General features: G+C 40.8%; 1 protein-coding gene across 1 annotated transcript in view; it reads left to right on the plus strand.

The window, feature by feature from the left end:
- Positions 1-5,381, plus strand: part of ufl1 (UFM1-specific ligase 1) — a 62,318-nt gene extending 56,937 nt beyond the window's left edge. The window contains exons 17-19 of the mRNA XM_043685304.2: positions 1,479-1,564; positions 3,324-3,504; positions 4,971-5,381. Of these exons, the coding sequence (XP_043541239.2) occupies positions 1,479-1,564; positions 3,324-3,504; positions 4,971-5,195 (492 nt within the window). The 3' untranslated portion in view covers positions 5,196-5,381. The remainder of the gene's footprint in view (positions 1-1,478; positions 1,565-3,323; positions 3,505-4,970) is intronic.
- Positions 5,382-15,083: the final 9,702 nt, after the last annotated feature.

Here is a 15,083-nt window from a genome sequence, read left to right on the forward strand (position 1 = left end):
CCTCCTGCATTCCAGTGAAAACCAAGCCAACCTTAAGAAAGCCAACCTTTCTTAATAGCTAAAGTCCCCCATATCAGGAAACATCCTGTAAACCTTTCTTGGTACCCCCTCCAAAGCATCCACATCCTTCTGATGGTGTGGTAACCAGAACTGTATGCAATATTCCAAGTGTGGCTTAATTAAACTTCTATAAAGCTGCAGCACAACTTGCTTATCCTTTTACTCAATGTCCCTTCTAATGAAGGCAAGCATGTCATAGGTGTCTTTTACTACATTATCCATGTCTGCTGCCACCTGTTTTTTTTCTTTTTTGTGGACCTGCACACCCAAATCCCTCTGCATATCGGTACTCCTAAGGATTCTGTTATTCACTGTATAATTTCCACCTATATTTGACCTTCCAAAATGTGAGGTGTGCTTATGGTGAGCAGAGTGAAGATTATAGGCAGAGGGAAGGTGTGTGAATGGTAAAGTAGAAAGTAATGAAATATCTGAGATGGGAGTAGCAACCTTATTCAGATTATGAAAGCTCTCCTGGAATTGTCTGATATGTCATTACCTAATGCTGACAGCTGCTGAGCACTTCCCTCGACACCTTTCTACTACCTGGTGGGAAGAGAACATTCCTATTTGTACTGAACTCTTCAACATCTTCAAAACAGTACTCTAGAGTTAGGACACTTGTATCATTTTCTTTCCTGCTGTGGTGAGAAATTTCAGTATAAATCACCTGCAGCCTAATTGTTACCTTGGTTTAAAAAACATTGCCTTTGAATCATGTTAAGGACATCTAATGACAGCTTCTAATCAATAGCACTGTAGTGGTGATTACCTGTCTCACTAATTGAAATTGGACTTCTGACCAATTTCAGTTCTTAACTCTGGCCAGCTGCATAACAGCTATTCCTGATCTGAAACTAAGGTTAATTTCTACTTAGTAAGTTATTTAGTACAATTTATTAACTATGTTTGGATTTAACTTGGCTGTCATCAGAGTTTTTATTAAATAGTTTTTGGAGGGGAATGGCCATTATATCAAGGAAGACTTATCAAAGAGGACTGTATCTTGGGGTTGATGCTGACTTAGAGTAACTCCAGCTCTCAGTATGCAGGTGTCTTTTGTTGGGGGCCAAGAAAATGTTTTTGGACTGACCCAGGTCAGACTACAGAGTTAATCAGGCATAGCAAAACTGCCCTGGGCCCTTTGGTAACCGATTAAGCAAACAGCAAATGCAGTTGCTTTTAAAATTGCGCAAATGGAAACTTGAGAAAGCCATTTGATCCAGATTAACAATCTTAACCTGATCTTGTACATGGTGAAGTATAAAAAGCGACAAGCAATGGGCACTTATCAAAGGGAATACTAAATTGGGCAGCACATTTAAAACAGGATGAACCTTTCTGCAGGAAATTTTATCATTAAGTGAATAATGGCATTGGGTTGACTGACTGACTGCTTTTGTTTCATTTCTGTCAAGAGTATAGAAGAATTCCTTAACATATTGGATGGTGTGGCAGAAGTCTGTGGAATTATGCTCAAAAAGGGAGATAAAAAGAAAGAAAGGTAAAACTCAATAAGAATTAGAAAAATGTAGATTAGGAATTGTAATCTTAACTATTGGAGTTAATAGTATTGTAGTTTTGAACAGTTTCACGTGTATAATTGATGATTCTGATGAATGGTTGTCCTGGAACATTAACTCTGTTCCTCTTTCCACAGATGATGCTTGACTAGATGAGGATTTTTAGCATTTCCTGTTGTTTTTCTGAGTTTTGTTCTAGGCACTGGAATATTATGGAAAACATAGCTACTTTAAAACATATGTCTTCAACAGATTAGTTTACTTTAGACAATAATTGATTGGTTTGCAATTTCTTAACATTTCTGTTGTTAATTCTTACTTTGCTCCTAAATTACTACAGATGCTGGAAGTCTGAATTGAAACAGTGCTAGAAATGCTCAATAGACCGGCTGCAGATATTAGAGTTAACATTTCAGGGTGTTGACACTTCGTTGTTTTTGATTTGTTGATTTTTAGCATTCATAATATTTTCAAAAGATTGTATTCCTGCGGGTTTTGCACAGAATTACAAACTCAGTACAGATCAACAATATTTCATTCTGTTCTTGGATTGTGTGTTGGCAGGGGCAACACTTATTGCCTCTCATTAATTACCCTTGAAGTGTTGGTGAGCCATTTTCTTCAACCTCTCCTAGCTCCTTGAAAGTGGAGTCGCAGGTAGATAGGATAGCGAAGAAGGCGTTTGGTATGCTTACTTTTATTGGTCAGAGTATTGAGTACAGGAGTTGGGAGATCATGTTGCGGCTGTACAGGACATTGGTTAGGCCACTTTTGGAATATTGCATGCAATTCTGGTCTCCTTCCTATCAGAAAGATGTTGTCAAACTTGAAACGGTTCAGAAAAGATTTACAAAGATGTTGCCAGGGTTGGAGGATTTGAGCTATAGAGAGAGGTGGAATAGGCGAGAGCTGTTTACCCTGGAGCGTTGGAGGCTGAGGGGTGACCTTGTAGAGGTTTACAAAATCATGAGGGGCATGGATAGGATAAATAGACAAAGTCTTTTCCCTGGGGTGGGGGAGTCCAGAACTAGAGGACATAGGTTTAGGGTGAGAGAGAAAAGACATAAAAGAGACCTAAGGGGCAACTTTTTCATCCAGAGGGTGGTACATGTATGGAATGAGCTGCCAGAGGAAGTGGTGGTGGCTGGTACAACTGCAACATTTTAAAAGGCATCTGAATGGGTATATGAATTGAAGGGGTTTGGAGGGATATGGGCCGGGTGCTGGCAGGTGGGACTAGATTGGGTTAGGATATCTGGTCGGCATGGACAGGTTGGACCAAAGGGTCTGTTTCTGTGCTGTCCGTCTCTGTGACTCTGCAGTCTTTGGGCTATAGTTACTCCCACAATGCTGTTAGAGAGGGAGTTTATGGGTTTTGATCCAGTACCAATGAAGGAATAGCAATATATTTCCAATTCTTCATGTTATGTGACTTGTCGAGGATCGTACAGTTGATGGAATCTATTGCCTTTGCTCTTATAAGTGATAGAGTTCATGTATTTGGAAGCTGCTTTTGAAGGATCCTTGATAAGTAAGTTGTTCAGTGTGTCTTATAGAAGGTACACATTGCTGTCACATTGTGTCAGTGGTGAAGGGAGTGAATGGATAAGATGCCAGGCAAATGACTGTCTTGGATGATGTGAGGCTCCTGAGTGTTGATGAAGTTCCCATAAAATCTGTGTCATTGAATGACTATGTGGAACATTGTCTAACTTTTATCCAAATGCTCTCTTGCTGTAGACAAGTCATTTTCCAGCACAGACAGGCATTACTCGAACAGGTTAAGGCTACTGAGGAGCCAGCACTAGTTTTGCATCTGACATCAGTTCTGCTGTTCCAGCTGTCGATGCACAACATGCTTCATGCACCCGGCAGATGTGTGCCACAGATTATCACGTTCCTCATGACCAAGATTCCGGAGGTAACTTGTCACCTTAAACATAACTGCTCTGCGTTAAAAGAAGACAGTTATTGTTTAACATATAAAAAAATTAGATCATGTGTACCAGTTTTTAAATACAGATTCAAATCAAGTTTAATTTATGGATACAGTGCTAATGTACCATACGATTCTGAAAAGTATTAACAATTGGAGTTTTTTTTTAATCCCTCAATTTGTAATATGTTTTTAAGTCTGGGAATGCAGACTGTTGAGCGAGTGTGGAGCCTGTGATCGTGAAGCAATGTGTAGGACACAGTTGTTCCTCTGTTTGCTACAATGGAATTTCTTAAGCTGACTGGCTCAAAATGTCAGGGTTGATGAATATTTTCAGTATTGCTTGATAATCTTGAAGGATTAGTGACAATGTGTGTAGAAATAAATAGATGGTGTAATTTGTACAGGACTAATGCAGTGAGCGTGCTTAATGGATTTTCTCATTCCATTCCACACTTCCTTAAAATTGAGGAATCAATGTTGAAGCGGCATGAATGACCAAGTCTTAAACACAGGACATTAAAGTCACTCCACCCAACCTTCACTGAACGTATTGAACTAGCTGCTTGCTCTTCCCAGTAGGAGATTGCTGTATCGTTTAAATGGCCATTGTAAATTCATGTCAGATAGAGTTAACATAATTGATCTTTGATCTTGTAAATCCATTATGTCTCATTTGAAACTGTTTTGTAGGTCATAGCAGTGTATAATATCGAGGTAGGAACTTGAATTCTGGCCCGACTGCTTGCATTGTTGATGCTGTCTTCACAGTAATCTTGAATCAAATCCCATTGTAAACAGGGGCATGAAACAAGTATTTTAATTAAACCAATGCCAAGGATGTGAATATGTGGCTTTTTCTGATTGCTATATTTCCCACATATGACTATTTAGAATACCGTTTAAAGCTTTATGCGTCTTTTTTATTTTAATTTGATTTATTACTGTCATATGTTCCCAGCTAAGTTTTTTGTTTTGAATGCAGTGCTGGCAGATTATACAGTACAAAATGTATTAGGGTTATAGAACAGAGCAAAGAATACAATCTCACATTGAGTGAGATCAGCCTTAAAATTAACATTTGAGAGGTCCATTGAAAAGTCTGAAAACAGTGGGGAAGAAGCGGTGCTTGAATCTGTTGGTACATGTGTTTTAATCTTTTGTATCTTCTGCCTGACAAAAGAGGTAGGAAGAGATTATAACCAGGGTGGGACAGCTCTTCAGTTGTGTTTGTTGCCTTCCCGAGGCAGCGAGAAGTATAGATGGAATCAATAGAAAAGTTACTGATTTTCCATATTGTTGTGTTGCACAATTTTTAGATGCAAAAAATGTTTCATTAAAACCCATAGAAGTATTAATCAAAGTTTAGATGTCTCAATGCATCAATTAGAAAAGTAACTGTGATGGAAAAGTTATTAAAAAAAAATAACCTGGGTTATTCTTTTGCACAGGATCAGTACAAGCTCCTGTTGAAGTACCAAGGTCTAGTAGTGAAACAACTTATAGGTCAGCAGAAACAAGGAGGCCAAGGAGGTGATGACCCGGGTGAATGCAAAAATGTTGAGAAAGAGAGTGAATATGATGTAGAGACTGTTCGAAAGGAGCTGCAAGAATTAACGCCATTTGTCAAAGATCTTGTTCTGAAATCCAGGAAAACTTCCCTGACTGAAGAGTGAAGTAATTTGAAATTGGATTTTGAGGAGTGATTCATACTTAAGCAACTTTTGCATTAAACATTCATGGATTTAAAAATTCCACCAGTATCAGCAACATGGCTAAACTGCTGAGCTGGATTAGATTTTATTAATTACATTTGTAACTCAAAAGATATCAATTAATTTTATTAAAATGATTGTATATGCCAGTCTCTTTCTTTTCAAATTAAAACAAATGACATTTAACTGCACAGAAAGCTTTGTTTTTCCTTTATTAATGGGCACTTTTGAAGTAAGGGGACATACAAACTTTCAATGTGAATTGCTTGAATGCTGAAGTACTGACCAGTTTGGATTGCCATCCATATGTAGTTTGTCCCCAAGGATACACTACTTTTTCAACTTGAAGGAGAAAGAATTAGCAACAGGAGACTCTTAAGGTCTGAAGTCCCCACCTGTTTCAAGAAGACTGCCATCATCCTATTGCCAAAGAAAATCATGCAGTCTGCCTCAATGACTACCACCCAGTGGCTCTGGCTCTGACCTCCATAACTATGAAGTGTTTCAAGAGGTTATTCATGGCTCACATCAACTCCAGCCTACCAAATTGATTTGATCCTTTGCAAATCACCTACAAGCGCAACAGGTTCATGGCAGACACCATCTCCCTGCCCATACGCTCATCCCTGGAACAGCTGGATAACAAGAATAATTACATCAGGCTCCTACTTACTGATTAGACCTTCATCTTCAACATCATAATTTCAAATAAACTCCTGCCTAAATTCTGAGACCGAGGTCTCAGCTCTCCCTTCTGTAACTGGTTCCTCAACTTTCTGATCCATCTACAGAGGAACCTCTATTAGCCAAATCTCAATTATCCAAATTTCGGATTATCCGAAGAAGATCTCAAGGTCTCGATAAAACATTACATCAAAGAGGTGTTTCCGACGCTGCTCGCGTCTTTTGTTTACAATGATTAAAAATGAACTCGGCTTCCTGAAATGCAGCTGAGATGGGAGCCCAGGCATATTCTCTCTCTGTGTCTCTCTCTCTGCGTCTCTGTCTCTCTGTCTCTGTCTCTGTCTCTGTCTCTCTCTCTCTCTCTCTCTCTGTCTCTCTCTCTCTCTCTCTCTCTCTCTGTCTCTGTCTCTCCACACTTTCCCTGAAATTCTACGAGGTGTACCCTGGGGCTACCAGGATGGGGATGGATGGGGTTAGGGGGTGGCAGGCAGGGGCTCACGCACAGTGTGCTGCTGCCTCGTCTTCTGAAGGGGGAGCAGACTTAGCAAGTGCTTGTTGTGTCAATCCCATTGAACTGATTTGGGGGGGGAGCGGGAGGCTCCAGCGATGCTGCAGGTCCCATACACAAGTGTGTGCTCTGAAACAAACCCTGACACAGAGAGGGGGAGCAAGGCAAACAGAGCGAGGAAAAAGGAAACTTCAGAAAACTCTGAGCCCCAGATGAGAGGCATTGAATCAATTAACTGAATAATCAATTATCCAAATGAAATAGTGCCCGCCCATCTCGTTCAGATAATTGAGGTTCCTCTGTGCCTTAGTAAGAATAGGCAACAACACCTCCTCCACCATCATCCTCAACACCAGAGCCCCGGATAGCTGCATACTCAGCCCTGTACCACTTATATACTCGTGACCATGTGGCCATTTACAAGTTTGATGACAACACCACTGTTGTAGGTGGAATCTCAAACAATGACAAGACGGAATATAGGAAAGAGATTGACTGCTTACTGGCATGGTATAAAGACAATGATGTCTCCGTCAACATCAGCAAAATGAAGGAGCCAGTCATTGACTTCAGGAAGTGGGAAAGATGGCATCTCCTTGTCTGCATCAATGGTGCTGAAGTGGAAATGATCGAGAGGGTCAACTTCCTGGGAGTGATGATCACCAACAATTCATTCTGGTTCACAAATGGCACACTTTTCTCATTCCTGAAGAAGGGCTCATGCCCAAAACGTCGATTCTCCCACTCCTTGGATGCTGCCTGACCTGCTGCACTTTTCCAGCAACACATTTTCAGCTCTGATCTCCAGCATCTGCAGTCCTCACTTTCTCCACAAATGTTGATGCGCAGCATTGTCTCCTTCCTCAGGAGGATAAGGGAATTTGGCATGTCCACATTTACCCATTTTCATAGGATTTCTTTTTTAATAGTCATCTATCTGGAAGTGTCAGCGTGTGGTATGACAATGCTCTTCCCAAGATTGCAAGAACTACAGAAAGTTGTGAACACAGCCCAGTCCATCATGCAAACCAGCCTTCCATCCATTGACTCCATCTGTATTTCCCCATTGTGTCAGGAAGGTAACCAACATAATCATCAAAGACCCTTCCCACGCTGGTTATATACTCTTCCACTTTCTTCCCCACTGTTATCAGACTTTTGGACAGATCTCTCAAATGTTAATGCTGACCCCTCTCACTTGCTCGCTCTCACCTCTTCTGTGGTCGTAACACTATTCAGCACTCTGTTCTCCTACCCTGATGCACTTTGTATGGTACGATCTTTGGATGGTATAGCATGCAAAACAGCACTTCTCACTGTACCTCGGTGCATGTGACAACAATAAATCAAATAGGCTTTGCATAGTACTCAAATCTGTTGTATCATGGATGCAAAAGTGAGCAGACTTGGTGGGAGTCAATAATACAAAGTTTATTCATGATGCATGCACATAAGCCACATAACACAAGATTTGCTATTTGCACTATTCGCTCATGTTCAAGGTGCAATTTTTATGCATTACATTTTTTTTTCACCGCACAATTGTACAATCATCTCTGCAAACTGCTAGCATGTACTTTTGGTTCAAATAGAGCAAAAACAAATAGTGATGAAGGTTTTGAACTAATGTGGTTAAGTAAAAATTGAAAAGTTTAAGTGTTATGACAATTATACAACAGGTTTTAAATCACTTTTTAAAACACCATTTTCATTTCCTGAGCATTACACTACCGATCTGATGCTATACACACAGTTGGGTTCTGAGACTAGCCAGCAAATGGCTGAAATGTTAAATAAAATTTCAATGCAGGAAATGTTTTGTTAACATTCTTCATTGGGAAAACCCATCAATTCCAATTTGTATTTAGAAATAATTAAGATCTTGACTCTCAGAATTCATGTCTGCCTTGGGTCTGAGCATTTGAACTTAGTGTCAACTTCTGCCTTTCCCTGTTACTCTGGCCGTTGGATGATATATTGAAAGAGAAACAGTGTTGAACGCCTCAATTGAATCTACTCTGCCAAACCTCCAGAAATGCATTCCAATCTCGAAGTACTTGTTGTTTTAAGCCTTTTTTAAAAAATCATATCACTTCTCTTTTGCAAAACAGTCAGATTGTCCCGCTGGGTCAAGATCCATTTACAAATGGGAAATTACTCCATATCCACTATCTAGAGCCCCTCATGATTTTGCAAATGTTTATTCAAGCTTTTTTGGTCTTACCCGGAGGAAAACAGCCACAGCTTTTCCAGTCCTTCCTCATAACTGAAGTGGCTCATCTCTGGATCTATTCTTGTAAATTCTCACTCTAATGCATTCACAAACGTTCTGTAGTGTAGGCCCAGACCTGTAAGCAATGCTGCAGCTGAGCTCTAACCAGTTACGTACAACTTCACTATAACCTCCCTGCTCTTTTACTCTGTCCCTATTAATGAAGCATAGAATACTGTATGCTCTATTAATAGCTCTCTCTATGTGTTTGGTCACCTTTCGTAACATCTATGTATTGTTCCAAGTTTCCATGTTCCTGCACATGCTTTAGAGTAGTACTTTTTCTTTTATACAGTTTTTTCCGTTCCCTTACGTGTTTCATAAGTTCAAAGATAAAGGAGCAGAATTAGGCCATTCAGCCCATTGAGTCTGTTCCGCCATTTGATCATAGCTGATATTCTCCTCATAACCCTTCAACCCATTATCAATTAATAATGTATCTAACTCCTCCTTCAATTTACTCACTGGCCCAGCATCCACCACACTTTGGGGTAGCGAATTTCACAGATTCATAACCCTCTGGGAGAAACAGTTTCTACTCCGCTCTGTTTTGAATTTGCTCCCCCTTATCCTAAAACTATGACCTCTCATTCTAGAATGCCTCACAAGAGGAAGCATCTGCTCCACGCCTATTTTATCCACCTTTTATCACCTTGAATACCTCAATTTGATCTCTCCTCATTCTTCTAAATTCCAGAGAGTATAGGCCTAAACTGTTCAATCTCTTTTCATAGGACAAATGTCTCATCTCTGGGATCAATCTCGTGAACCTCCTCTGAACTGCCTCTAATGTCACTACATCTTTCCTCAAATAAGGTGACCAAGACTGTGCACAATATTCCAGGTGTGGTCTCACCAATATCCTGTATAGCCGCAATAATATTTCCTCACCTTTATATTCTATTCTTTTAGCTATAAAAATCAACATTCTGTTCAATTTCTTTATTATCTGCTGTACCTGGATGCTAGTTTTCTGTGACTCACGAATGAGGAGACCCAGATCCCTCCGCACCAGAGCACCGCATAGTCTCTCCCCATTAAGATAATAGGTCACCTTCCCATTTTTTTCAACTAAAATACATGGCCTCACACATCCACGTTAAACTCCATCTGCCACATTTGGCCTCCTCTCCTAAACTGCCTATAATCCATTTGTAAGGTTCTTATTTCCTCATTGCAATTTACCATCCTGCCTCTTTTGTGTCGTCTGCAAATTTGGCTATAGAGTTTTCTATCCCTGTATCCAAGCCGTTAATGCAGATTGTAAATATTTGGACCGAACCCTGTGGCACCCAACTAGTTACATCTTGCCATCCAGAAAAACAAAACATTTAACCCGACGCTTTGTCTTCTGTTCATCAACCAGCCATCTAACCAGGCCAATACATTATCCTAATCTCACATGATCTAACCTTGTGAATTAACCTTTTGTATGGCATCTTATCAAAACTCTTCTGAAAGTCCATCTACAGGATCTACACTTAATCTGAATTATCAACATCTTTTCTCCATTAGCACTCTACATCCTACCTCCCCCACACCCCCTCCAACTGTATCATAAATGCTACCCCACTCCACACTTTAGCTATGATGAACAGTCATCTCAATTCAAAATGTTAGCTTGCTCTCACTCCATGGATGCTGTCTGGTGCACTGCGATCTCCAGCATTTGTTGTTTTCAGTACATAATCCAGCATCTGCAGTATTTTTTTCCTAGCCTCAGAAATGCTGTTGTAGCCACAGTATCAGAATAGTAACAACACAGTATTAACAGTCCAGTTTCAGATCAGTGGTAACCCCCAGGATGTTAATAGTGGGGGATTCAATATTGATAATGCCATTGAATGTCAAGGGATGATTTTTAGATTCTGTCTTCCTGGAGATGGTCTTTGCTTGCACTTCTATGGCATAAACGTTACTTACCACTTAAGAGTTTAAGCCTGAATGTTGACTTGGTCTTACTGCAAATAGATAAAGGCTGTTTTAGTGTCTGAGCTGTTATGAATGGTGCAGAACATTTTGCAACTATTGGTGAACATTCCCACCCCTGATGTTTGATGGAGGGAAGGTCATTGGTAAGGCAGCTGAAAAGGGCTGGGCCTAGACCACTGCCCTGAGGGGCTCCTGCAGAGATGTGCTGGGACTGGGATAGAGAGTCATAGAGTCATACAGCATGGAAACAGAACCTTCAGTCCAGCCAGTCCATGCTGACCATAAGCCCAAACTAAATTGTAGTCTCTCATTCCTGAAGAAGGGCCTGTGCCCGAAACGTCGAATCTCCTGTTCCCTGGATGCTGCCTGACCTGCTGTGCTGTTCCAGCAATAAAGTTTCAACCTAAATTGTAGTCCCACCTGCCTGCACTTGGCCCATATCCCTCCAAACATTTCCTAATCGTGGACTTATACAAATGCCTTTTAAATGTTGTAACTTTACCCCCATCCATCACTTCCTCTGGAAGTTCACACAACTATATGTGGAAAATATTTGCCCCTCATGTTTTTTTTAATCGCTCTCCTCTCACCTTAAAAAAATATTTTGCTTAGTCTTGAAATCCCCCACCTGAGGGAAAAGATACCTCCAATTCACCTCATGATTTCATAAACCTTTATAAGGTCACCCTTCAACCTCCTATGCTCCAGTGAAAAAAGTCCCAGTGAGGTGTCACAGTGTTGCAATGGTTAGCATTGCTGCCTCACAGCGGCAGGGAACTGAATTTGATTCCAACCTCGGGCGACTGTCTGTGTGGAGTTTGCACATTCTCCCCATATCTGCGTGGGTTTTCTTCGGGTGGTCCGGTTTCCTCTCACAAATCAAAGATGTACAGGTTAGGTGGATTGGCCATGCTAAATTGCCCATAGGGTTTAGGGATGTGTAGATTAGGTGCATTAGGCAAATATAGGGTGGGGAATGAGTCTGGGTGGGTTAGTCTTCGTAGGGTCGATGTAGACTTGTTGAGTCAAAGGGCCTGTTTCCACACGGCAGGGGTTCTAATTCTATCCAGCCTCTCCTTATAACTCAAATACTCTTTTACTCCATTCCCTGAAACATCCTCATAAGTTTCTTCTGAACCCACCCCAGCTTAATAATATCCTTCTGATGACAGGTGACCAGAACTGGACACAGTACTCCAGAAGAGGCCTCACCAATATCCTGAACAACCTCAATATGATGTCCCAACTCTCATATTCAAATCTCTAAGCAATGGAGGCAAGCGAGCTTAATGCCTTCTTAACCACCCCCAAGTGACACAAATTTCATAGAATTATGTACCTGAACCCTTCAACAATCACTACCATCTTCCAACCTGGTATGACTGCAACCAGTGCAGAGCTTTACCCCTGATGCCCATTGACTCCAGGTTTGCTGGGTCTCCTTGATGCTGCACTTGGTCAAGCACAGCCTTGATGTCATGGGCAGTCACTCTCACCTCATGCTGGAGTTCAAATGTTTTGTCCATGTTTCAGCCAAGGCTTTAATAAGGTCAAGAACTGAGTGGTCCCGACAGAATCCAAACTGAGCATCAGCGAACAGTTTATTATTTACAGAAAGTGCCACTTGACAATAATGTTGATATCCCGTCTAACATTTTGTTGATTACCAAGTGTAGATTTATAAGGCTGTAATTGGTCAGATTACATTTGTCCTGCTTTGGTCTGTGTAACTTTTCACATTGCTGGGAGATGTCAGTGTTGAAAATATACTAGAACAACTTTGCAAGTGGTAGGGCTAGTTTTGGAGCAATAGTCTTTAGAACTAATGTGGGAATGCCGCCAGTGTCCATGGCCTTTGCAATATGCACTGCCTTCAGCTGTTCCTTCATATCATGTGGAGTGACTTGAATTGACTGAGGACTGACACCTGTGATGCTGTGAAATGCAAGGAGATGTGTAAGATGGATCATCCACTCAAATTTCTGGCTGAAAATGGATGCAAATGCTTCAGTGTTATCTTTCAGACTAGATTGGACTGGGCTGCACCATTGGTGAGGATGGGGATCTTTGTGGAGTGTCTTTTTCCTGTTGGTTGTTTAATTAGTTGCCACCATTCAAGAGTGCCCATAGCAGAATAGTCGAGCTAAGATCTGATCTAAAACAAAGAACTGCATATGTTGAAGATATGAAACATAAACCGAAACTTCTGAAGAAACTCAGCAGGTCTGGCAACATCTGTGGGTAAAAGAAGACTTAAATTTCGGGTCCGGTGAGTCTTCATCAGAACTGTTAGTAGTTGGGGAAAAATTGGTGTTTATATTGAAGCCGAAGTAAGGGGGAGAGGGATAGTTGGTCGAGTGGAGAGGTTGTGGAAGATTTGGAGACCGAGCCAGAGAGAGAGAGAGGTAAGAAAGGGGTAGGTAAATGAGGAACACAATCTTGAAGCTCAACATCTCCTTTTCCTCTGGGAGACCTGCAGCCTCTAGGACTCAATATTGAGTTTGATTACTTTAGACACTGAGTCCATCCTCCCATGTTAGCCCAATTTCCCTTACATGGGTTGGATTCAGCACAGCTAATCCATTTTCTCACTCTTAGCTCTTATTCAGCTTTTCTTCTGTCCTGCCATGCTATCTATTATCCTTGTTTACCTACTCCTTTTGTATCTCTGTCTCTGGGCTCTGTATTCACTGACCTGCTCACCTTCCCCTTCTGCCCCCACTTCAGTTTCCATATAAATATCAGTTTTCTCCAGCTACTAACAGTTCTGATGAAGAGTCACTGGGCTCAAAATGTTAACTCTGCTTTCTCCCCACAGATGATGCCAGACCTGCTGAATTTCTCCAGCAATTTCTTCTTTTGTTTTAGATCTCATCTATTGGCTGTAGGATCACTTCATCCTCTCTGTCACATGCCATTTCTTCTGTTTGACATGAAAGCAGTCATGGGTTGGAGCTTCACTGGGTTGGCACCTCATTTACAGAATATAGGGGAACAGTATTCTTGTCAACTGCATAACCAGGAAGTAGGGAGTGTTTTAAATTGGATAGTGTGGTGCAAGGTGTCTAATTTGGGAAGATGTGGTAAATTAAAGGCCAAAGGCATTAATCCAGAAAATGATAAACAATCAATGATAGGAAAGGTTAGAAAGCATGGGCAGAATCTTCCCTGCCCTCGAAAATGAGAGCCATGGTGAGAAATTTGGTCAGACATTTAATGAGGACCTTCCCGATTTCGAGTTGAAAAGGCATTATTTCCAACCAGGTGTTGGACGGCACGACGGGACTTACACTGGAAAGCAGTGAGTTGGCTATAGTTCATCATCACCCTTATTATTACCCAATCTCACTTCATTGATGTGCAGTTCTCATTCTCCCACCAGGTGGATAGAAATGAAGAATATCAGTCGCGAAATTCAGAAGAGATGCCTGGCAATAAAAGCAAATTTCTGCAGATGCTGAAATCTGACATTAAAACAAAAAGAAATGATGGAGTAACTCAGTCTGGCAGTACCTGAGGAGAGAGAAACATTTTGAGTCCAACATGAGTCTTTTTGGAACTGGATGGAGTGGGTCAGTCAAGAGTTTTATTCTGTGCAGGAAGGGTCTGCAATTTCAAGTGATGTGTGAGGCCCTTCAGAGGGGAAGAGTTTTATAAAGAAAACTATTCAGTGAAGCTGTAACACACCTGCTGGCATTACATTCTAGGCATCAACTTATTGTCCAGATCTTTCCCCCAGGCACTCCTCATCTTGCAGGCTGGTGGTGGTTTCCATTCCAGAGTCCATTTGTAAGTCAATTTGTACACAAGTCAGAAGCCAATGCCAGACAGTATAAAGAAGCCATTTTTAAGTATAGGAAACATTTGTAGATCACATTCATAAGTATGAGTGTTCATAAGTCAGAAGTTTGTAAATCACGAACCTCTAGTGTCATGCAACATTACATATCAATCTCTGTAATGGCTGTGATGCACTAACAATGATTTGCTACTTGGAAAGACTGACCAATAACAAATATTAGACATAATAGAAATTAGCAAAAACCCACCATTTATCCATAATCTGCACTCAGTGCAGCAGCAAACCTCTTCACATCTTGACCTTTGGGACCAGTTTCGTATAAGAATCATATTGGACTAAAACATTAACTCTATTTCATTCTCCACAGATGTTGCCAGACCTGCTAAGTTTCTCTAGCGCTTTCTGTTTTATTTTAGATTTCTTACGTTTGCAGTATTTTGCTTTTATTTTCAGACTGTTTTGGTTCTGGTTATGAAGACACAGTATTCCAAAAATACTAAATAATTAAGGAGCAAAAAGGGGAGAGAAAATAAGTACAATAATTGTGACTCAAAAAAATACTGGGGAAACTAATGGGCTGAAAACTAATAAGAGACCTGGGCCTGATGGGATGCATGTCAGAATTTTAAAGAAAGCAGCTACAGAGATAGT

The sequence above is a fragment of the Chiloscyllium plagiosum genome, unplaced genomic scaffold (genome assembly GCF_037043375.1).
Source record: "Chiloscyllium plagiosum isolate Xiang-an unplaced genomic scaffold, Cpla_swu_hap1 HiC_scaffold_3, whole genome shotgun sequence".
Taxonomy (NCBI): Eukaryota; Metazoa; Chordata; class Chondrichthyes; order Orectolobiformes; family Hemiscylliidae; genus Chiloscyllium; species Chiloscyllium plagiosum.